A 25,571-nucleotide genomic window follows, 5' to 3' on the forward strand; every position below is an offset into this window, starting at 1 on the left:
TATTTAGACATGGTACCTGCACATCCAGGTTACAGAGAGGTTCTCTGATTGAGCAGCTCTCCACTGGTGGGATTAAGGGAAGTCACCCCTTTAATATCCCAGTAGCTCTAGGCTACTCTTCCACTCTGCATGAACATCTATGTGGCCATTTTATAACATGGATGTTCCTTTGTTGCCACAATGGCATCCATGTACTACTACTTATTTCTGTAGCACTACTAGATGTATGCAGTGCTGTACACTTGAACATGAAGAGATAGTCCCTGCTTGAAAGAGCTTACAATCTAATCAGGACAAACAGGACAGATAAGGAAATTAATAAGGTTGGAAAGATAAAACATACAAGGGTATTGTACAAGTGAATAAGGGTTAGGAGTTAACTAGACTCGAAGATGGCCAGAGATGGAGCTTGACGTACTGGCTCAGGAAGTCTATTCCAGGCATATAGTACAGCAAGATAAAAGGAACAGAGTCTGGAGTTGGCAGTGGAAGAGAAGGGTACAGATAAGAGAGATTTACCCATTGAATGGAGTATCTGGAGAGGAGTGTGTGGAGAGATACTGAGGACCCACAGAGTGAATGCAATTGTAAGTCAATAAGAGGAGTTTGAAATGTATATGGAAATGGACAGGGAACCACTTGAGGAGAGGGTTAATATGAGCATAGCGACACTGATGGAATATAAGTCATGCAGCAGAAGTTTGAACAGATTGAATGGGAGAAAGATGGCTTAGTGGGAGACCTGTGAGAAGCAAGTAGCAATAGTCTAAGTGAGAGGTGATAAGAGTGTGGATAAGGGTTTTGGTAGTATGCTCAGAAAGGAAAGGACAAATTTTGGTGATATTATAGAGAAATAAATGACAGATTTTAGCAGTCTGTTGGATACGTGCAGAGAAAGAGAGGAGTCCAAGATGACCTCAGGGTTATGAGCTGATGAGACAGGGAGGATGAGAGTGTTATCCACAGAAATAGAGAATCGAGGAAGAGGAGAGGTGGGTTTAGGGGGAAAGACAAGAAGCTCAGTCTTGGTCATGTTTAGTTTCAGATGGCGGTGAGACATTTAGTGAGGCAGCAATGCCAGACAGCCAGGCTGATACTTGGGCCTGGATTCTTGCTGAGATTTCTGGTGTGGAGAGGTAGCTTTGGGAGTCATCTGCATAAAGGTGATACTGAAAACCATGGGATGAGATCAGAGCACCAAGGAAAGAAGTATAGATGGGGAAAAAGAAGAGGTCCCAAGACAGAACCCTGAAGTACACCAACTGATAGTGGGATAGAAGTAGAGGAGGAGGATCCATCAGAGAGTATACTAAAAATACAATGGGAGAGAGAAGAAGAAAACCAGGAAAGAACAGAACCCTGAAATCCAAGTGAGGACAGCGTATCAAGGAGTAGGCAGTGATCAACAGCGTCAAAAGCAGCAGATATATCAAGAAGGATGAGGATAGAATAGAGACCTTTGGATCTGGCCAAGAACAGGTCATTGGAGACTTTATCATGGGCTGTTTCAGTTGAGTGAAGAGCCAGACTGAAGTGGATCAAGAATAGCTTGAAATGAGAGAAAGTACCAATGACGGTGAACAGCACATTCCAGTATCTTGGATAGGAATGGGAGGAGGGAGATGGGGCAATAGTTAGAAGGACAGGCTGGGTCCAATGAAGGTTTTGGTTTTTTTTGAGGATTGGTGTAACTACGGCATGTTTGAAGGCATCAGGAGCAGTTGCAGTAGAAAGTGAAAGACTGAGGATATGACAGATAGAAGGTATGACAGTAGGAGAGAAAGTGCTAAGTAGATGGGTAGGAATAGGATCAGAGGAGTCAGTTTGGAGGAGGAAAGAAAATGTACAGTTTCCTCTTCAGTGATTTCAGAAAAGGAGGCAGGGGTTGAGAGAATGGACTGAGGGAAGGAGAGGTGGAGGTGACTTGATTGAGAATTCAAGTTTAATCTTGTGAGCCTTATCATCTTTATGCTGATGACACCCAGCTTTATCTCTCCACACCAGACATCACCGCGGAGACCCAGGCCAAGGTATCGGCCTGCTTATCCGACATTGCTGCCTGGATGTCCAACCGCCACCTGAAGCTGAACATGTCCAAGACCGAGCTCATCGTCTTTCCACCAAAACCCACTTCTCCTCTTCCTCCACTTTCTATCTCAGTTGATAACACCCTCATCCTCCCCATCTCATCTGCCCGCAACCTCGGAGTCATCTTCGACTCCTCCCTCTCCTTCTCTGCACATATCCAACAGACTGCCAAAACCTGTTGCTTCTTCCTCTTCAACATCAGCAAAATTCGCCCTTTCCTTTCTGAGCACACCACACGAACTCTCGTCCACGCTCTCATTACCTCTCGCCTTGACTACTGCAACTTACTCCTCACCGGCCTCCCACTTAGCCACCTATCCCCCCTTCAATCCGTTCAGAACGCTGCCGCACGTCTTATATTCCGCCAGAACCGATATACTCATATCACCCCTCTCCTCAAGTCACTTCACTGGCTTCCGATCAGTTACCGCATACAATTCAAGCTTCTCCTCCTTACCTACAAATGCACCCGGTCTGCGGCTCCTCACTACCTCTCTACCCTCATCTCCCCCTATGTTCCTGCCTGTAACCTCCGCTCACAGGACAAATCCCTCCTTTCAGTACCCTTCTCCACCACTGCCAACTCCAGGCTCCGCTCATTCTGCCTTGCCTCACCCTATGCCTGGAACAATCTTCCTCAACCCCTACGCCAAGCCCCCTCCCTACCCATCTTCAAATCTCTGCTTAAAACTCACCTCTTCAATGCTGCTTTCGGCACCTAACCTTCCGAGAAATATAGTATGCCCTATCAGATCGACTCTACACTTGTCTTTTAGATTGTATACTTGTCTCTAGATTTACACCTGTCTTTTAGATTGTACACTTGTCTTTAGATTGTACACCTGTCTTTTAGATTGTAAGCTCCTTGAGCAGGGACTGTCCTTCCATGTTAAAATTGTACAGCGCTGCGTAACCCTAGTAGCGCTTTAGAAATGTTAAGTAGTAGTATCATGAAAGTACTCGGCCAGTTTGGGGAGAAAGTGAAGGGGGGAGGTGGAGGTGAAAGCAGTTTGAGGAGAGAGTTCAGTGTGGCAAAAATACACTGAGGGTTTTAGCCAAGAGAGTTTGTCAACTGGATGTAGTAGTCTTGTTTGGCAAGTGAAAGAGCAGAGTGGAAGGAGGTCAGCAAGAACTTGAAATGTATGAAGTCAGCATGGGCACGGGATTTCAGTCAAAGGCGTTTGGCAAATCGGGCACAGGAATGTAGGTAGCAGATTCTAGGGGGGAGGGGGGTTGGTACACCTTACAGAACGAGGAACTGGAAGAGCCAGAGTATCCAGAGCAGAGGAGAAAATAGTATTATAGGAAGAGACAGCCTCATTGATGGACTTGGATAACGTAGTGGTTGAGAAGAGGTTTGAAACACTGGAGGACAGAGTAGAAGAGTCAATAACCTGAAGATTCCTAAATGTATTGGTGAAGATTGGCCAGGACTGGGGAGGAAGGGTGTTTAAGTGTGAAAGTTATCAGATGATGGTCAGAGAGGGGAAGAGCTGAGGTGCAGAAACTGGAGAGTGAGCAGTTGGAGAAGAAGATAAAATCAGGACAGTGGCCATTCTAGTGAGTAGGGGTAGTGGAGCACAGTTGAAGATTGAAACAGGACATTAAAGCAAGAAACTGCGAGGCATAAGAGTCAGAGGGAATCATTAGCATGAATGTTTTGCTCTGATGTTCATGCTGGATGTAACCATCACGTAGATGTCCATTTTATAACAGTATTTTAGAACAGAATCTGCTGACATAAGCCTAACATCATCAGCGATATACTAACCTGGACACCCTAATTCTGAGTTGGATGTTCTTTTTAAAATGCTGTTCATAATGTAGCTACTAATGGTGCTAATGAGGCACCCATTGAGATGCCATGACATTCTAAATAAAACTGATTGAAATATTGGAAATAATTTTGGGACAAAACCAACTCCACTAGTATAGTCAAAAATTCACAAGAAATTCTTTTACAACGCCGCAGTAGAGTTATCGCAGCATTGGTACTTGCCAATCTGGCACTACCTCCGGCCCACCATTGGAGCCAGTGGTAGTGCTACCCCGATTGCATGCCATTTCCATCATGACTAGAAATATTTTTTATCTTTACTGCCACACGCTGCCCGGTAAGGGTTCCCCAGGAAATGGTCGCATGGTAAGTTTGTACTTGCCGCACAGCCATTTCCTTTAAAAAAAAAAAACACTGCAGTAAAAGAGGCCTCGGCACACATCAAATCCATGCACTGATGCCACCTCGGGGCCCCTTTTACCGCAGCTTGGTAAAAGGGCTCTCTATGTTAAACTTGTTGAAGAATCAATTGTTGAGAAATGATTCTAAGTGTCCAAGAATGCAATATCCATGTTACCAACCAAATGGAACTATATATCTCTCCAACTTCATGTAATAAGTGCAAGACATGAGATGTATCTTGCTAATTGTTTAAAAATGTATCTACAAATTTTGAAAATCATTCTAGAACCAAGCCTTTAGTGGACACCATAGATCTTAATGGGGCATATAGATCTAAGAGATATGAGGGTTTTTTCTCAAGTTAAAAAAATGCTCTTTGTGAGCATAGTTTCTAAGGAACTGGGAAGCATCTAATGGCAGCAAGCAGCAGTGACATCACCACATACTTTATAGTTGGTTTTTTTGTTTTGTTTTTTTTTAATATTCCACCAATGACAAACATTTGTCTGGTGATCTCCTGTCCTTGGAGAATAATTTTGGTTTCTTTATATAATGACCCTTTTACAAGGCAAAAGGAATTAATTGTACAAAATTTCTATGCACTTTCTATTAGGTAGTTAGAACATTTGGGGGCCCTTTTACTAAGGCAAGCTGAAAATGGCCTGCAGTAGTGTAGACGCATGTTTTTGGCGCACGCAGAATCATTTTTCAGCGCACCTGTAAAAAATTCCGTTTTTAAAATTTTTGCCGTACATGGATGTGCAGCAAAATGAAAATTGCTGTGCATCCATTTTGGGTCTGAGACCTTACTGCCAGCCATTGACCTAGTGGTAAGGTCTCATGCGGTAATGGACTACTTGCGTAAAATGCCAATTACTGCCGGATTACCGCCTGCGTGCCAGAAAATAAAAAAACATTTTCCAGCGCATGTAGTGGGCACGCATAAAAAATGAAATTACTGCATGGGCCATGCGGTAGCCGGGCGGTAACTCGGAATTGCCGTGCATTGGGCGCACGTAGGTGCTTACGCTTCTTAGTAAAAGGGCCCCTTTGTTTTTGTTTTTCTAATGTAAGAATGCTAAGATATCTCTGAATTAAAAAAAAAAATATATATATATATGTCTACATTTCTCCCTAGATCATAATGATATTGGAATGACTGAGTCGAAGTTATCCTCCGTGTCAATTCCAGCACCTTTACCAAGGACGGGGTAAGTTGCATGCCATGTTCAATTTAATGTTAGTCATTTGTTGTTTATTATATGCATGTGTCCATTTCTTCAATGAATATAGTAGGTACCTTAATGCCAGTAATATTTCAGATCATAAATGTATGCTTGGTGGTTAATGGAATTCCATAAAATATTTTAACAGTTGTAACTAAATCTATTTTGTGTTCCTCAGAAAAAAGATGCCTATTCCACCTAAACCAGTAAGTTTAAATTTAAAGCAATTATTAATTGATGGTAACTTAACTAACACTGATGTTATTATAGATGTTTGTTTATTTTAGCTTTTTTAGATTGTTGTTTAAAAGATGTTATGTGATTATGTTTTATGTTTGTTATTTTCATTATGTATTTTATTGTTGTAAGCAGTTGATGAAGGGGCAGTACATAATTTGATATAAATAGGGGAAATACAGGCTGACTGTATTGTTAAAAAATTTCTGGTTTTAAAAGGGAAAAAAAATGAAATCAGGTGTATTACTTACACTAATATTGGACAATGAAATTGATGGACTATGCACCGTTATGGTCTTGAAGAAACCAACCAGATGATCAATGTGGAATAATGATTTAGATAAATAATAACTGGGCATAATCGGGTTAATACCACGTTTTCTTTGTTTGCTGTTGCTTAAATTGATCTCCTTGTCTTGTTTCACTCTCCCTATTTATTTTGTGGTCTAAGAAAGAGAAAGATTGTATAAAATCCATTTATCTTGTTGAGATTGTTTTCTTCTAATATTGTTTTAATGTACAATCATCTCTGTTTTACTGTTTTGCAAGTGATTCTTGTAAAATGAAAAAATTATAAATAAATGATTAAAAAAAAAAAAAAAAGAAATACAGGCTGACTTGGAGGCAACTCTTTTCTCTCCAATAGAAGCAAGAGTGACTAATTGACAATTGTATTGCCTTCTCTGGTTCCCCTACTTCCAGGTCCAGAAAATATCCGAAGAACACTTTTCCAAAACTCAGTCCATTTTTTGTCATGTTTGAGCTATGTGACTAATTTCATTCATTTACTGTAGCTTATTCCTGTGGCAAAATGTATTAAAGCCATGAATTTTGGCACAGGAATAAGCTACAATAAATGAATCTTGCCATGATGAACAAAATTAATCACATAGCTCAAAACTGACATTACAAAAAATGGACTGAGTGAGATTTGGAAAAGTGCTCTTCAATTTCTGCTATAGAATGACAAATTGTTTTCAAAACTATTCCAGCAAAAAGCCTGAGACTTTTGACAGCAACATGTCTGTTTGGTAGCAAGTCATCCTTATTTGGCTTAAATGATCTAGGAAAAGCCATTTTAAAGCTGTCTTGTGTGTTACAAATTGAAGAACATGTGTATGTATATGCTTGTGAATCACAAGAGTGTATGCAATGATCAGGAAAGTCTTAAGTTAATTATGGGGTCCTTTTTACTAAGCTGTGGGACAAAGGGCCCTGCGTTAGCACCAGGGGCTGTTTTTCCCACGCACCAGGGCCCTTTTTACCGCAGTGGATAAAAAGCCCCTTAAAAAATGGCCATGTGGTAAGATAACTCTTACTGCGTGGCCATGCAGCAGGGAGCACTTAGTGTGGCGGTAAGGGCTCCCACGGTAACCCGGCGGTAACCGCGTTGGGCCAGCAGTAGTTCGGGGAAAGCAAGCAGTAAAGCCTGCATTGGGCTTACTGCCGCTTTGTAAAAGGGCCTCTACATGAGAAACTTTTATTTGGACATTGATGCCTGCTTCACAGCAATGCATGAGAATCTCTCTCATACATATTCATTGTAATTTATCCTGAAAGTCAGGACCGGTTTGAGGAACACTGCAATAGAGGACCGATTTACTCTACTTGAGTAGTAAGAAAGAGAATGTGCAGATGATTCACAATGAGTAAAACATTTAAGTTGGAGCTACGCTGTAGATTCACAGTAGTCCTGGGGAATTTTTTATTTTAAAAGATTTTGACTAAAATTAAGTTATTATAAATATTACTAAACATGAACTTTTCAAGGCCCACAAATCTTTTCTTCATATACAGTGGGGGAAATAAGTATTTGATCCCTTGCTGATTTTGTAAGTTTGCCCACTGACAAAGACATGAGCAGCCCATAATTGAAGGGTAGGTTATTGGTAACAGTGAGAGATAGCACATCACAAATTAAATCCGGAAAATCACATTGTGGAAAGTATATGAATTTATTTGCATTCTGCAGAGGGAAATAAGTATTTGATCCCCCACCAACCAGTAAGAGATCTGGCCCCTACAGACCAGGTAGATGCTCCAAATCAACTCGTTACCTGCATGACAGACAGCTGTCGGCAATGGTCACCTGTATGAAAGACACCTGTCCACAGACTCAGTGAATCAGTCAGACTCTAACCTCTACAAAATGGCCAAGAGCAAGGAGCTGTCTAAGGATGTCAGGGACAAGATCATACACCTGCACAAGGCTGGAATGGGCTACAAAACCATCAGTAAGACGCTGGGCGAGAAGGAGACAACTGTTGGTGCCATAGTAAGAAAATGGAAGAAGTACAAAATGACTGTCAATCGACAAAGATCTGGGGCTCCACGCAAAATCTCACCTCGTGGGGTATCCTTGATCATGAGGAAGGTTAGAAATCAGCCTACAACTACAAGGGGGGAACTTGTCAATGATCTCAAGGCAGCTGGGACCACTGTCACCACGAAAACCATTGGTAACACATTACGACATAACGGATTGCAATCCTGCAGTGCCCGCAAGGTCCCCCTGCTCCGGAAGGCACATGTGACGGCCCGTCTGAAGTTTGCCAGTGAACACCTGGATGATGCCAAGAGTGATTGGGAGAAGGTGCTGTGGTCAGATGAGACAAAAATTGAGCTCTTTGGCATGAACTCAACTCGCCGTGTTTGGAGGAAGAGAAATGCTGCCTATGACCCAAAGAACACCATCCCCACTGTCAAGCATGGAGGTGGAAATGTTATGTTTTGGGGGTGTTTCTCTGCTAAGGGCACAGGACTACTTCACCGCATCAATGGGAGAATGGATGGGGCCATGTACCGTACAATTCTGAGTGACAACCTCCTTCCCTCCGCCAGGGCCTTAAAAATGGGTCGTGGCTGGGTCTTCCAGCACGACAATGACCCAAAACATACAGCCAAGGCAACAAAGGAGTGGCTCAGGAAGAAGCACATTAGGGTCATGGAGTGGCCTAGCCAGTCACCAGACCTTAATCCCATTGAAAACTTATGGAGGGAGCTGAAGCTGCGAGTTGCCAAGCGACAGCCCAGAACTCTTAATGATTTAGAGATGATCTGCAAAGAGGAGTGGACCAAAATTCCTCCTGACATGTGTGCAAACCTTATCATCAACTACAGAAGACGTCTGACCGCTGTGCTTGCCAACAAGGGTTTTGCCACCAAGTATTAGGTCTTGTTTGCCAGAGGGATTAAATACTTATTTCCCTCTGCAGAATGCAAATAAATTCATATACTTTCCACAATGTGATTTTCTGGATTTAATTTGTGATGTGCTATCTCTCACTGTTACCAATAACCTACCCTTCAATTATGGGCTGCTCATGTCTTTGTCAGTGGGCAAACTTACAAAATCAGCAAGGGATCAAATACTTATTTCCCCCACTGTATCCTTCAAATTTGATTTATACCGCTATCATTCATACTCAAAGCGATTCATAAAAACATCATGAAAGAATAAAATAAAACATTACCCATATACTGTATATCCATAACGGATGTAATAAAATCATTATGTCACATTGTTTCATGTGGCATCTTCTTTTTTTTTTTTTTATCTAAAATTACTAAACATATTGAAAGTTTTGATAACCCAAGTACTGTTACTGTCCCTTCTCCAACTCTGCCATTGATAACAGGTCCCTCTGATGTTTAGGTTAGTCAGGGGCTACATGGTCCAATTTTTCTTTCCCATCTTTGAATAATCTTTCTAAGATTTTCGCTTCAACACATTTTACTAATTTCCCTTTGAACCCGGTACTGGCATCTTGGCTACAATCTTCGCAGCAAAGTCTTTTACCCCTTGCACTTGCACTTGAACTGATCACTCAAAGCCTAGAGGATGGTATTTTTCCAGAAGGAAAAAAAAACCCTGGATTACTACTATCCTTAAGAAACGTACATTAGATCCAACCAATCTTGCTAACTGTCACCCGGTTTCAAATTTATGCTTTTTGTCTAAACTGACAGAAAAAGTTGTTTACCATCAACTGCTGGATTATTATTCTAAAACTCACATTTTACATCCAAGACAGTCTGGCTACAGTACAAAAACCATCAATACTGCTCTTCTGAATAATTTTCACACTACTCTTTGATAATGGTTTTATTTCAATTGTGGTATCTTTGGATCTATCTGCGGCATTCAACTTGGTGAATCATACGTTGTTGTTAGCTAGGCTCTCCGAGGTTGTTATTTCTGGAATTGTGTATCGGTGGTTTTCATCATTTCTTTCTGCTCGGTCTTTTGTCGTTGGTATGGGTTCTCAAGTATCTTCACTGTATTTTTCCACCTATGGTGTTCCACAAGTTTCAATATTATTACCTTTATTGTTCAATATTTTTCTAAGTCCATTAGGCACACTTATCCAGTCCTTCAACATAAAATTCTATATTTATGTTGAGGATATTTTATTGTTTTTTTCAGTATCTCCATTAAACATCAATTTGCAGCCTCTGCAATATTGCTTTTTAGCTATGGCAGATTGGCTGTTGTGCAACAACTTGAAGCTTAACCCAGAAAAAAACAACGACCTGCTCGATAACTGGTTTGATGTCATCACTGGACTTTGTTGCTATTCTTTTTGGCTTACCACTAAACCCTGTTCCTTGCTTTTGTTATTTTGAGAGTTTGGTTTGATGCTCAACTTTCTTTTGTAAAACATATTTGAGAAGTGATTAAACCAGGTTTTGCTATATTATGCTCTCTATGTATTATTCGTTCTATTTTGGATTTTAAATTGCTCCACACAGCATTTCATGCACTGCTTGTGCCCCAATTGGAGTATTGTAAAATGATCTATGCAGGTTTACCATGATCTCAACTGAAAAGGCTTCAAACAGTTCAGAACTTTGCTGCTCATTTTCTTTGTAAGACAAATAGGCAAGAACACACACCTCCTTTATCAGCTTCATTGGCTGCCCATTAAATTTTGTTTTCTTTTTAAAATTCTCACTTTAGTTCATGTGGAGGGGCATAATCGAACGGGGCCGACCATCTCTAAGGATGCCCATCTCTGAGGATGTCCCCGCGAATGGGCGGGGCATCCCGTATTATCGAAACAAGATGGGCGTCCATCTTTCGTTTCGATAATACGGTCAGGAATGCCCAAATCTCAACATTTAGGTCAACCTTAGAGATGTTCGTCCCCGGTTTTTTCTGCGATAATGAAAACCGAGGACGCCCATCTCAAAAACGACCAGATCCAAGGCATTTGGTCATGGAGGAGCCAGCATTCGTAGTGCACTGGTCCCCCTCGCATGCCAGGTCACCAACCGGGCACCCTAGGGGGCACTGCAGTGGACTTCACAAATTGCTCCCAGGTGCATAGCTCCCTTACCTTCGGTGCTGAGCCCCCCCAAACCCCACTCCCCACAACTGTACACCACTACCATAGGCCTAAGGGGTGAAGGGGAGCACCTACATGTGGGTACAGTGGGTTTCGGGTGGGTGTTGGAGGGCTCACATTTACCACTACAAGTGTAACAGGTGGGGTGGGGGTGGGCCTGGGTCCACCTACCTGAAGTGCACTACACCCACTAAAAACTGCTCCAGGGACCTGCATACTGCTGTGATGGAGCTGGGTATGACATTTGAGGCTGGCAAAAAATGTTTTAAAATATTTTTTTGGGGTGGGAGAGGGGGTTGGTGACCACTGGGGGAGTAAGGGGAGGTCATCCCCGATTCCCTCCGGTGGTCATCTGGTCAGTTCGGGCACCTTTTTGAGGCTTCGTCGTGAAAAAAAGGAACCTAGTAAAGTTGGCCAAATGCTCGTCAGGGACACCCTTCTTTTTTCCATTATCGGCCAAGGATGCCCATCTCTTAACCACGCCCCCGTCCCGCCTTCACTACACTGCCGACACGCCCCTGTGAATTTTGGTCGTCCCCATGATGGAAAGCAGTTGAGGACACCCAAAATTGGCTTTCGATTATGCCGATTTGGGCGACCCTGAGAGAAGGTTGCCCATCTCCCTATTTGTGTCGAAAGATGGGAGCCCTTCTCTTTCGATTATGCCCCTGAAGGTGTATCACACTGGAGTTCTTTAGTATCTATCTAAACTGGTTATGCCCTATACCTCTGCTCGTCAGCTTAGCTCTCTTGACTCGAACAGATTGGCTATACCTAATCCCAAGCACATTCATTATGAGGTTACTAGGCATTCTGCCTTCTCTTCTCTGGCTCCTTTACTTTGGAACAGTCTTCCAGCTACTTTACATTCTGAGCTGTCCTTTCAAAGGTTTAAAAGTTCTCTTGAAAGCCCATTATTTTCAACAAGCCTTTGATTAATACTTTTTCATCTTTTGGTTGATGATATGATCCTTGGCACACAGCTTTTAGATTTGATGTTTGTTTTGGTTTCATGTATGGTCTTGTATGATTGTCTTCTGTCCTATCTAAAATGGAGTTCTTTCCAATTTTATTTTATTGAAGAATTTTATTGTAAACCGCTTAGCTCCTTTTTTGGTATTTGGCAGTTTTTAATAAACATAAATATTGTTTCACTGCCCTGAGATGCTCAGGCCCAGATGCTTAAAACTGTGGCTCTGTATTGAACAGTGCTGGAGAAATAGCACTGGAACAGCACAGAAGAACAAATTCCTAATGCTCAGCACTAATGAGATGCAAATATAGACGCGCTCATAGCATTGAGCATTAGGGAATTTGGTGGGAGGATAATGTCTGGCACATGTGCTCAAGAGTTGTATGTTAAGCACAACTCTTAAGCGCATGCCTAGAAAACATCTAAAAGCCCTGGTGGTCCAGTGGACCCCAGACCCCCACTCCCCAAAGAGTTATGGCCCTTGTGGTCTGGTGGACCCCAGGTCCCTTATATGGTAGTTAGGCCCCGCCCAGTGCATCTTATTTTGATGATGCACCCAGCAGGAGGAGAGACTAGGACTCCTTCCCACCTCCTCCTTCAAGGTAGGAGGAAATTAAGGGGGCCACTGCTAGGCCACCGGGGGTAGTCTTTGGGGGGGGGGGTCCTGGCCAGGGGTCCCAGTGGACCACCAGGGTTTTGGTGTATAGGGGGTGGGGCGTCTGGGATCCACCGGACCACCAGGGCTTTAGATATTGGGGGGGGTCTGGCTCACCAGACCCTGAAGTCTTTTTGAGAGGGTGGGAGGTCTGGGGTCCACCAGACCACCAGGGCTTTAGGTCTGAGCTAAAGAGGTCATCCCCTCCCCATTGCTCAGCACAATCCTAATGCCAGCTCCAAGCTGGTATAGGTTTTACCGCGGGAGGAGTGCCCTTGTTTGGCATGCTGTCTGCTGAGCACTGGGGAGGAATACGAGATGACCTCTTTAGCAAGCATTTGCAAGTTCATTGTACTCAGAGCTGGTGAGCTCATTGTTTCATGTGCTAGCATATGCAGGCTGTAGTCCAGTACTAATGACCTCTAGCACCCGAATTTGTTTCTGAGCATCGGGCCTCAGAAATTATCACCCCAAGTTCTCTCTCCTGAACTGTTCTTATCAGTCTTTCGCCCCCCTATCAGATTTGTTTGTCAGGATTTTCCTTTGGTAAAAACCATGTTGCCTTGGATCTTGCGACCCACTGGATTCTAGGAAGTTCACTATCCTTTCCTTCAGTAGCGTCTCCATCATTTTTCCAGCCACTAAATTGAGGCTTACTGATTTTAGTTTTCCATAGATTTAGATTTTAGATTTTGCTCACATCTTTTTCAGTAGTAGCTCAAGGTGAGTTACATTCAGGTACTCTGGATATGTCTCTGTCCCAGGAGGGCTCACAATCTAAGTTTTGTACCTGAGGCAATGGAGGGTTAAGTGACTTGTCCAAGATCACAAGGAGCAGCAGTGGGATTTCAACCGGCCACCTCTGGATTGCAAGACTGGTGTTCTAACCACTAGGCCACTCCTCCACTCCATGTCTTCTTATCCCTGCTTTTGTGAAGAAGGACCACATCTCGTCTCCAATCCTGTGAAATCTTTCTCATCGCCAAGGATCTATTAAATAAATACTTAAGAGGTTCTGCCAGGGTTTCTCTGTGAATATTCAGTGGTGTATCCCATTCAGCACCATGTCTTTGTCCATCTTTAGTTTTTCAAGTTGTTCATAAACACTTTCTTCCATGAATAGTGCAATATCTACTCCATATTCATATACACCTTTGGCAGATGACCAGGATTTTCCTCTCTATATATATAATACTGATAGAGTGGAGTTTGCCAGAGGTCAGGCTATGCATGTATGAATCTGTGTGCATGTGCACCTTGCTTGTGACACTGTTTGCTAATAGGGCATAAGGAAGAGCATGCTAGCAGAGGACTTGGTAAATGAACAGGTGTCTACAAATCCCAATCTGTGCTGAATTAACAATGGTCCACCAAGAGTTTAGAACCGGGTGCATTTATGGTGCCCATTTGTAATGGAAGAGGGATACCCCAGTTAGAACACTTAAGAGGTGTGCAGAGATGCACCTCGACACCCTTCTGCAGCCTTTGTTCTGTACAAAGTGCTGTCTGGACAGTGGAGGACTGTGCTCCAGTTCTGATGCAATGATACTATAAATAGAGAGACCCTCAATGGCAGAAGCAAGAAAAGAAGAAGTAGGACAGGAAAGAGAGGGATGGGAGGAATGAGGTGAGAGGGTAAAGGAAGGCTAAAGAGAAGGGAAGAGAGGAGCTGACTCGAAACCCCCAGTACACAACCCCTGCCCCCCCAACTCAGCATACAGACTGCGGGTATCAAGGGAGGGAGATTGAGAGAAACAGTGAGAGGGTGACTGACTGCTGGTAATGAGGGAAAGGGGATGGAGAAGAGTGTTGGATGGTCACGGTGAAGAATTGACTTAGCATGGGCAAAAGAAATGTACAGGCTCCACCAAGAAATTTCACTTGGCATCAGTTAGAATATGTATTTTACTCTTAACCTTTAATCATCTATCCTTATAACGAGCAAGTGAGTCATTAATCCTGCTTTTCTTGTTTTAGTATTCTGTAGAATTCATGGCCCAATCAAAGGATTAAAATAGTTAGTCTCTTGTAATTTTAATGTTATATTGTAATCTGAAACTTTATTTGTTTTGTAGCAGAAACCAAATGTACCACCACGGGAGAACCTAAATATCAGTGAAGGTAATCTATTTTTAACTTGTACCATGAAAGAAAAATGCTTGTCAGAAATTAAGTTTAACTTTATAGGGGTGTTGGGAAGGATTGGGGCTCGGGAGGGATTTTCTGAATCTCAGATATGTGAAATGTTGTGGTTATACAACCGTGTTTTGTGTTGTCATGTTTTTCTTATTAATATTCAAAAATAAATTTATATTTAAAAAATTAAATTTAACTTTAAAAAGCAAGAACATGGTGCTTTTGCACACAATATATTAATGAAAGTTTTACTTATAAGTGATATATCAAGCTTTGTATTGGGGTAATTTTATAACTCTGGACATTTTTATAAGTAGTAGAGGATGAATCAAATGATGACCAACCAGGGAGATGAATTTCAAAGTTCATTAATAAGGCACCAGAATTATGAACCCAACACGGTCTGTGTTTCAGCAGACACAGACGCCTGCCTCAGGGGTCGCAATCAAACTACGTAAAAAAGAGATGGTTCACAATCAATATACATTACATTAATATTACTACCTAACAGAAGCATCCATGTTCATTTAGGATCCCAAAATGCTCTCACACAAATAGGTACATGAACTCTGAATATGGTACACATATTAGGGAGCAATTCTATACATGGTGCTCAAAAATCAGCACTGGAAAAAATCGGCGCTAAGTGCGATTCTATAAAGAATGCGCGCCCTTTATAAAATCACACTTAGCACAGATTCCCACACCTAACTTTGTGTGCCAGACTTATGCCTGCTGAAACCTGGTGTATTTAATTGACATTTTTATCCCACATTATTCCAAACAAGTTTGAGTTCAGTGTGGCTTACAATAAACAGTATAGGATACATAACAAAGAATAATGCATAAGAAAGTAATTTGTTGTAAGGAATACAATTTTACAATACAGTAACATAAACTTACTGGGATAGCTATGGATGTTTAACATTTAGAAAATCTATTATGAACGTGAAATTGTATATGAAGCAGAGAGAAGGTTAATTGTAAATAGAGTAATAGCCAATTCAGGTAATAATTAGTTGTCTTAAGCGTGCTGAGGCAGTGTTCTGTAGGAACGCGCATAACTTTTCATAACTCCCCTGGCACGTCCATGCCCCTTCCATGGCCACACCCCCTTCTGAGTTGCATGCAATTAGAGTTAGGCACCAGGCTTTATAAAACAGCGCACAGCCAGATGCGTGTGCAAATTTTAATGGGTGCCAATTGGTTGTTATCCAGTTATTGACATTAATTGGCTCACTAGCCAATTAATTTTGTATGTGCATCTCGGGAGTGCAGCCAGATCTTACCTCCCCCTCCCCCCTTTTACAAAGCTGTGCTAGCGGCTGCTGGTGTGGTAATACCAACACAGCCCATTCAAAGTGAATGGGCTGTGTAAGCATTGCCATGTGGCTTTGTAAACCTAGGTGCCATATATAGAATCCGGGGGATGGTGTGCAGTGCAAATCCTGTTCTGCCCATACCACATCGCCAATTACCATAGCCCTAAAGGATGAAGGGGGGCACCTACATGTGGGTACAGTGGGTTTTGGGGGGTTTTGGAGGGCTCAACATTAACCACCACAAGTGGAACAGGTAGGGGGGGTGGGCCTGGGTCCACCTGCCTGAAGTGCATTGCACCCACTAAATACTACTCCAGGGACCTGCATACTGCTGTCAGGGAGCTGGGTATGACATTTCAGGCTGGCAAAAAACGTCTTTTTTTTGGGTGGGAGGGGGTTGGTGACCACAGGGGGAGTAAGGGGAGGTGATCCCCGATTCCCTCCAGTGGTCATCTGGTCAACTGGGGCACTTTTTTGTGACTTGGACCTAAAAATAAATGGACCAAATGTAGCCGGCAAAATGCTCGTTTGAGCCGGCCATCTTTTTTTCCATTATGGGGAGAATCCAGCATCCCGTAACCATGCCCCCACCCCGCCCTCCATCCCACCTTCTGCACCCTCCCTTGAAGGTTGGCCGGCACCATGACAAAAAGCAGTTGGGGCCGGCCAAAATTGGCTTTCGATTATACCGATTTGGCTGGGATCAGGAGATCGCCGGCCATCTTCCAATTTGTGTTGGAAGATTGCCGGCGATCTCTTTCGAAAATAAGCTCAATAGTGTGCCTAAGTCTACACACAGGGATTTTCATTGGGTGTAAATGGGTGTACGTAGATTTTGGCGCTGAAATATGAACTAAGCGTATTCTATAATCGGCACCTAAATCTAGGCACTGGTTATAGAATACGCTTATTAGGAACTGATTTCATTGCTGATTTTTTTTTTAGGCGCCATATATAGAGTCTCCTCCTTTATGTTGTTGCTTCCTAGAAAAGCAAACAAATGTAATTTCTGTTTTCAAACTCATTAAAATATATGAAACGATGAACTTTCAATAATAAAAAGAGAAATTTTGTTTCTATTGCAGTGAAACCCACAGCTCCTGACCGTCGCAGAGGCTCCAGTGCAGGATCTGAACTTCCACCTTTACCAGCCCTAAAGTATACATCCTTTTATTTCTAATATTTCCTTGCAATCAGTTACAGAAAATATTTCACAAATGTATCCCTACAAAACAGGTAACCTGAGATATCCGAATACTCCCATTTCAAATATTGGTGGCAGAGAATGATGGTGGGCCAATGGTATAGCATGAGTCTCTGAAGCTCAGGAGCTAATGCTTGTATTTGTGACCTTTTAACCCCTTCCTTCCTACCCCCAGGCTGCTTAGACCCAGCTGACAGCAGGAAAGAGTTCAGTTGGCAAAACCTGTGCCTCCATATTCCTCTCTTCCTGCCATAGGTGCCTCTCCTGCCCAAGCAGTTCATAGCTTGACCTACCAGTTGCTCTTAAGATTTCTACTGCATACTGGGAGAAGTGCCAGCAGCAGGAAGGGCAAGTTAGAAAAGTACCCAGCTTGCCACACCACCTACCCCACTCTCCTTTCTTGCTCGGGCCACAGAATGTGAGGAAGAAACCAGGGAGCCAGGTAGAGAGAGATAGATTAGTACCTAGGAGTGGAATGGAGTAGTCTAATGGTTACTGCAGTAGTCTGAGAACCTGGTGAACTAGGTTTGATTCCCACTGCAGTTCACAGCTTGACCTGCCAGATGCTCTTAAGATTTCTACTGCATCCTGGGAGAAGTGCAAGCAGAGGGAAGAGCAGGTTAGAGAAGTACCCAGCCTAGCTTGCCACACCACCTACCCCACTCTCCTTTGGACAAGTTCATAGTCTGCTATTGAGACAGACATGGGGAAGCAACTGCTTGCCCTGGGACTGGTAGCATGGAATGTTGCCACAATTTGGGTTTCTGCCAGGTACTGCTTGGCCACTGTTGGAAACAGGATACTGGGCTAGATGGACCATTGGTCTGACCCAGTATGGCTACTGTTATGTTCTTATGCAGCTCCAAGTCACTTAACCTTCAATTGTCCCAGGTAAAAAAACAAACAAACAAGTAGCTGTATATAATTTATTTATGTATTTGTAACATTTATACCCCACACTTTCCCACTCATTAGCAGGTTCAATGCGGCTTAGGTTAACAAAGTGATATAGAATGGGTGCAGCTGTAATATAGTAAATAAAGAGGTGGTCGTTTATGTGTGGATAGGTAAGATTGGCAAGGAAGGAGGATGGAAGAGGTAGGGGAATGGGAGGAGGGTGTGTATTAGGATTAACGTGTAGTTTAGTATGGGAAAATGTAAGGGAGGAGTAGGAAGAGGGATATATTAGACTGTGTAGGGAGGGGTAGGAAGAGGGATATACTAAAGGATTAAATAGGGGAGCATATTCCAGGTTCTGATTTCATAGTCTGATCCGGTAGTACACGCGTGGACTTGTAGTTTGACCATGGTTTCTACTAAATCCCATGAGGAAACCAGATTGGGAACCATGTAACAACTGAAAATTATCAAGATATGAGACCAATTGTTCTGTCACAAAGCCCTCCATTACCTTGACTAATAAAGGTATTGCCACCGGCTTATTATTTGTCAATTCATCAACTCTCCCTTTGGAGGAGTAGCCTAGTGGTTAGTACAGTGGACTTTGATCCTGGGGAACTGAGTTCAATTCCCACTGCAACTCCTTGTGACTGGGCAAGTCCCTTAACCCTCCATTGCCCTACAAAATAAGTACCTGAATATATGTAAACTGCTTTGAATGTAGTTGCAAAAACCTCAAAAAGGTGGTATATCAAGTTCCATTTCCCTTTCCGCTTTCCCTTTGGGATTTTTTATAATAGGTGTGAGAACAATCTCCTTAGAAGTTAGAAACTTGCCTTCCTGAAGTTGCCAATTAAGCCAAACTATAAGGAAACCTATATAAATAGCACTAGATGATTTCAAAAGATAAGTAGGACAACAATGAGAAGTGGCAAACCTTTTTTGCAATCTCTGAACATCTGAGGGGGCTACAGAATTAAAACTTTTCCAATATCTATCTACTGGCATCTCTCTCACATTCATTTAAGTAATTACCCATATCTATAACACCCCTTAAGCTATTCTGAATTGAACATACCCAGTCCTTAAAGTAAATAGCTAACTCTGAGGCACTGGGTAAACCAGCTTCAGAACGCATACGGTTAGCAACTGATGTAAAGGAATGAACAATTCTAAAAAGTTTGGAAAAATCAAGCTTATCAGGATAAATCAGTTTATCAAAATACTCCTTTTTTTGTCTTCTCAATAACAGGTTATAAGAATTACTTTTAACCCTGCTCCATTCTAACTTATTGGCTAAAATAGATTGTTTCTTCCAAAGCCTTTCCTGCTTTCTACACTCCATTTTCAATAGAAGTTCTTTAGTAAACCATTGATCTGACTTCCTAACTATTTTTCTTTTAATTTAAGGGGAAATTTTTCATTTAAAACCTCCTCACTAGCATAATCCCAATTATTGATCCAGGATCAATCTTTATAGAATTGTCAACTAAGATCAAATCTACCTTCTCCCAAAAGCTTGAAGTATCAACCCTACCTCAGAAGTAAGATTGACACTTTTCCTTTATCGGTGGCAGCTTCTCCTAGTCTTTCCAATGAAAGACAAAATCAAAAAGGAAATGGTCTGACCAGGGACTCTGTTCACAAAGGCCCATCAATATAAAGGCTTCATAAACATTTGAAAAGGCCACATCATTTAATAAGTGACCCTTTTCATGATAACATTTAAAATTTGGTTGTGCAAGACCAAACAAATGTAACATGTCTTTAAGATCTAAAACTATAGGATCAGTATCATTATCCAAATATATATTACTATCCCCAACTAGCATTACATTCTCATATCCTAGAATATTTTTTCTTAAAAAGTAATGAAAAGACTTGCTTGCTTGCAAGGCCCCATTTCCCAGGAGGACAGTAGAAAAAAAAAAGGCAATGCAAAGTGACCCCTTGAAAGAAGCATCAGTAATTTCATAAGTCAACATTTCCAAACAAGAATGCCAAGAATCCAAAATTTTGACTGTTAAAAAAAAAAAAAACTTTTATACAACATTGCTAGTCCTCCACCTTTTCTGTCTTTTCTGGGGAGATGAACAATACTGTATCCAGGGGGCACAGCTCATTTAACCTTGAGTCATCCATAAGTACATAAGTATTGCCATACTGGGAAAGACCAAAGGTCCATCGAGCCCAGCATCCTGTTTCCAACAGTGGCCAATCCAGGTCACAAATACCTGACAAGATCCCAAAAAAGTACAAAACATTTTTTACTGCTTATTTTCCCCAAGTGCATTTAATAATGGTCTATGGACTTTTCCTTTAGGAAGCTCTCTAAACCTTTTTAAAACTCCACTAAGCTAACAGCCTTTACCACATTCTCTGGCAACGAATTCCAGAGTTTAATTACACGTTGAGTGAAGAAATATTTTCTCTGATTCGTTTTAAATTTACTACATTGTAGCTTCATCGCATGCCCCCTAGTCCTAGTATTTTTGAAAAGCGTAAACAGACGCTTCACATCTACCCGTTCAACTCCACTCTTTATTTTATAGACCTCTATCGTATCTCCCCTCAGCCGCCTTTTCTCCAAGCTAAGAGCCCTAGATGCTGTAGCCTTTCCTCATAGGGAAGTCGTCCCATCCCCTTTATCATTTTCGTCGCCCTTCTCTGCACCTTTTCTAATTCCACTATATCTTTTTTGAGATGCGGCAACCAGAATTGAACACAATATTCGAGGTACGGTTGCACCATGGAGCGATACAAAGGCATTATAACTCCTCATTTTTGTTTTCCATTCCTTTCCTAATAATACCTAACATTCTATTTGCTTTCTTAGCCACAGCAGCACACTGAGCAGAAGGTTTCAACGTATCATCAACGACAACACCTAGATCCCTTTCTTGGTCCGTGACTCCTAACGTGGAACCTTGCATGACGTAGCTATAATTTGGGTTCCTCTTTCCCACATGCATCACTTTGCACTTGCTCACATTAAACGTCATCTGCCATTAGATGGCCTCTTGTAATTTTCCATAATCCTCCTGCGATTTAACGACTTTGAATAACTTTGTGTCATCAGCAAATTTAATTACCTCACTAGTTACTCCCATCTCTAGGTCATTTATAAATATGTTAAAAAGCAGCGGTCTCAGCACAGACCCATGGGGAACCCCACTAACTACCCTTCTCCATTGAGAATACTGACCATTTAACCCTACTCTCTGTTTTCTATCTTTTAACCAGTTTTTAATCCACAGTAGAACACTACCTCCTATCCCATGACTCTTCAATTTCCTCTGGAGTCTTTCATGAGGTACTTTGTCAAACGCCTTCTGAAAATCCAGAGACACAATATCAACCGGCTCACCTTTATCCACATGTTTGTTCACCCCTTCAAAGAAATGTAGTAGATTGGTGAGGCAAGATTTCCCTTCACTAAATCCATGTTGACTTTGTCTCATTAATCCATGCTTTTGAATATGCTCTGTAATTTTGTTCTTAGTAATAGTCTCTACCATTTTGCCCGGCACCGACGTCAGACTCACCGGTCTATAATTTCCCGGATCTCCTCTGGAACCTTTTTTAAAAATCAGCGTTATGTTGGCCACCCTCCAATCTTCTGGTGCCACGCTCGATTTTTAAGGATAAATTACATATTACTAACAATAGCTCCGCAATCTCATTTTTCAGTTCTATCAGTACTCTGGGATGAATACCATACAGTCCAGGAGATTTGCTACTCTTCAGTTTGTGGAACTGCCCCATTACATCCTCCAGGTTTACAGAGAATTCATTAAGTTTCTCTACTCGTCAGCTTCGAATACCATTTCCGGCACCGGTATCCCACCCAAATCTTCCTCGGTGAAGACCGAAGCAAAGAATTCATTTAATCTCTCCACTACAGCTTTGTCTTCTCTGATCGCCCCTTTTACTCCTCGGTCATCTAGTGGTCCAACCGATTCTTTTGCCGGCTTCCTGCTTTTAATATACCTAAAAAATATACTGTGTGTTTTTGCCTCCAACGCAATCTTTTTTTTTTTTTTTTTTTGAAGTCCCTCTTAGCCTTCCTTATCAGTGCTTTGTATTTGACTTGACATTCCTTATGCTGTTTCTTATTATTTTCAGTCGGTTCCCTCTTCCATTTTCTGAAGGATTTTCTTTTAGCTCTAATAGCTTCCTTCACCTCACTTTTTAACCATGCCGGCTGTCGTTTGGTCTTCCGTCCTCCTTTTTTAATACGCGGAATACATTTGGCCTGGGCTTTCAGGATGGTGTTTTTGAACAGCATCCACGCCTGATGTAAATTTTTGACCCTCGCAGTCGCTCCTCTAAGTTTTTTTTTTTTTTTTTTTTTTTTTTTATTGTTCGTCTCATTTTATCATAGTCTCCTTTTTTAAAGTTAAACGCTAACGAATTTGATATCCCATGTATGCTTACTTCAAAGCTAATATCAAATCCGATCATATTATGATCACTGTTATAAAGCGGCCCCAGCACCATTACCTCCCGCACCAGATCATGTGCTCCACTTAGGACTAGGTCTAGAATTTTCCCTTCTCTCGTCGGCTCCTGTACCAGCTGCTCCATAAAGCTGTCCTTCATTTCATCAAGGAATTTTACCTCCCTAGCATGCCCTGATGTTACATTCACCCAGCCAATATCGTGGTAATTCATCTCCTGTTGCAAAAAACTGACAAAACCAGATCCGTACAAAAAAACTAAATACTAGTAAAATATCTCATATTGGTCATATGCAGGACACAAAACAGTCCTTATCTAATACAGAATAAGGGACCCCAAATAACAAATACATGCAGACAAAACCTTAAATAAAAATACTGAGAAATCAGACTCCAAATGCAGACCAATATTTGAAAAATTGAAACAGAAGTGTGTTTCCACATATCCTGAGCAAAATACAAGAATGCTCCTTTCCAAAAGTGACATAGTTTAATCAGTAACCATTGGGAATAGAACTTTTTTCCTACCTTTTAGCATATTTTTTTTATCAGTTTGGTCCTAATTTTTCTCTTCGCTTTTCTATTATAGATCTTATTTTTCAGATTCTCCTTTCCATTTATTCTCTTTCTTCTCTCTTTTCCTTCCCCTACCCCTGTTCCTTTCATCATTTTTCTCCTTTTGCCTCTCTCCTCATCCTCCAGTCCTCAGTTTTTCCCTTTTCACCAGTTACCTACCTACCACCTTATCTTTCACTCTCACCAGTTCCCCCACCTTCCTATTCACCTGTCACAACTATCGGGAGCAGCCTCACAACAGCCATTTTGGGATTGAGCTGTCATAGGCTCTTTTTGGGGAAAGGAGGAGGGAGAAGAGAGAGATAAAAACTTGAGGCTCACACTTTTCCTAGTCTCCCATTTTCACAGTCTCTAACCCCCTATCCAGCTTTCATCTACCTTCTTCTGCCTCTCATTCCCTTACCAGCGCCATGCAATCCTCCATCTCCTCTCTTCTTTCTCTTATCTTCTAACCAGCTTCCTATTCCCCTTCTTTCATCTTGTCCTCAGCTTCCCTCTTTCCACCCTCTCTCATCACTTTCACAGATCTCTATCTCTCACCCCATCCACAGTCTCTGTCCCTTTTTACTATATCTCAACTCCTAAACAGTTCTCTAGATATTTTACACCATCTCTCTACCTCTCCCCATCCTTCTCCACCCTGTCTCACACCACCCAACCCATCTAACATATTCCTAATATGACAGCCTCTATTAATCCCCATTCTCCTCCCTACCCAATCCCCATTTGCTACTCTCTCTCCTACCCTGTTTCCATGTACATATGCTTTTCACTCTCTTACTGAATTCCTGTTCCTTTGGCCTCAAGTGCTCACCTATTCCCCAGGTTCCCCCACCCACCAGCATTCACCTAATCACCAGGCTCCCCCTCTCCAAACACTCAACTAATTCATGTAGTCTTCTCCTTAAGCACTTAATAATCCCCCAGTTCCCTTACAAGGAGCTTATTGGGAGTATGGGATCCTTTTCTTGAGGACTTTCTGGGCTTATTCAGTGTAGCCTGTGAGAGGAGGCATCTAGCAATTTGTAGCAAGACAGTACAGATGGCTTTGCAGCTCAGTAGAGGAGGAAGTCGGAAATTATAACTCTTTTCTTCTTGCAGCCTATGACAACGCTTCCTGTGTGGTTCAATGTGCTGTTCAAACTGTGTGTGTTCAGTACTCTACAGAACATTACACAGTTTAAATGTCTGTTTATTATAACATTTAATAGACTGCCTGGCTTATATAGATCACAGCAGTTTACAAAAATAACGATCGTTTTTAAAAGAAAAAAAACTTCAGAATATTAAAAGGACAGACCTGACTTCAACCTCTCAAGGCCCTCATTCTCCAAAAATAATTATCAAAAACAGTTTATTAAAAATATTGTCCTCACATCACAGATCTATATCCTTATGTCTTCTTTACCAGTATAATCAGATGCCTGCTGAAAATAAAGGGCCCCGTTTATTAAGGTGCACTGGGCATCTACACGGTTAGCGGGCACTAAAAATGCTAGCGCACCTCTAGCGTGGCTTAGTAACCAGGGCCCAAAAAGTTTTTAAGCATAGCCTTAAATTTCATTAAATTCATTTGTGCATATAAGTTCTTTGGTATATTATTCCACAGAGAGTGTGCTAGACAAAAGAAAGCCTTTTCTCTCGCCCAGTCTCCCCTTATTCTATTTCTCGGGAGTCCTACCATTCTAGAATCCTGCATCGAGTTGAGTGCTCTACCTAGAATATATGGAATAGTTGATATATTAAGACAGGATGGCTTTAATTCATAAAAAGCCTTATGACCTAAAACAAGAATCTTAAAAGAAATTTAATGGGTAACCAATGATGATAGATAAATAAAGGGGTAACATGATCATACTTATATTTATTTCCCAAGAATTTAATCACAGCATTTTGTAAGGTTTGTAATCTTTTTAAATTACTACCCATTAGCCCTAAATAAATCACATTGGCATAATCTAACCTCAAAATCAGCAATGCATGTAAGAGAAGTACATAAAGCCTCTTAAATAAGATCGGCTATTCATTGTCTATCTGGCGTCATCCAGGATATTCTATTTTATGCTGTTCATGCTGGTTTTTTATGAAGAAGGTTCCTTATATCCTTGTTTTGACATATAATTTGATACCGATCTTATTTAAGAAAGATACAGACTAGGGATATTCTATTTTATGCTGCTCATGCTGGTTTTTTATGAAGAAGGTTCCTTATATCCTTGTTTTGACATATAATTTGATACCGATCTCATTTAAGAAAGATACAGACT

At 41.6% G+C, this 25,571-nt stretch overlaps 1 protein-coding gene across 1 annotated transcript in view; it reads left to right on the plus strand.

Moving 5' to 3' along the window:
• Window positions 1-25,571, plus strand: part of BLNK (B cell linker) — a 370,897-nt gene that overhangs the window by 316,968 nt on the left and 28,358 nt on the right. Inside the window, 4 exon segments of the mRNA XM_030202997.1 lie at window positions 5,406-5,478; window positions 5,672-5,699; window positions 14,785-14,827; window positions 17,250-17,322. Coding sequence (XP_030058857.1) covers window positions 5,406-5,478; window positions 5,672-5,699; window positions 14,785-14,827; window positions 17,250-17,322 — 217 coding nt within the window.

This window comes from Microcaecilia unicolor, chromosome 5 (genome assembly GCF_901765095.1).
Source record: "Microcaecilia unicolor chromosome 5, aMicUni1.1, whole genome shotgun sequence".
Classification (NCBI taxonomy): Eukaryota; Metazoa; Chordata; class Amphibia; order Gymnophiona; family Siphonopidae; genus Microcaecilia; species Microcaecilia unicolor.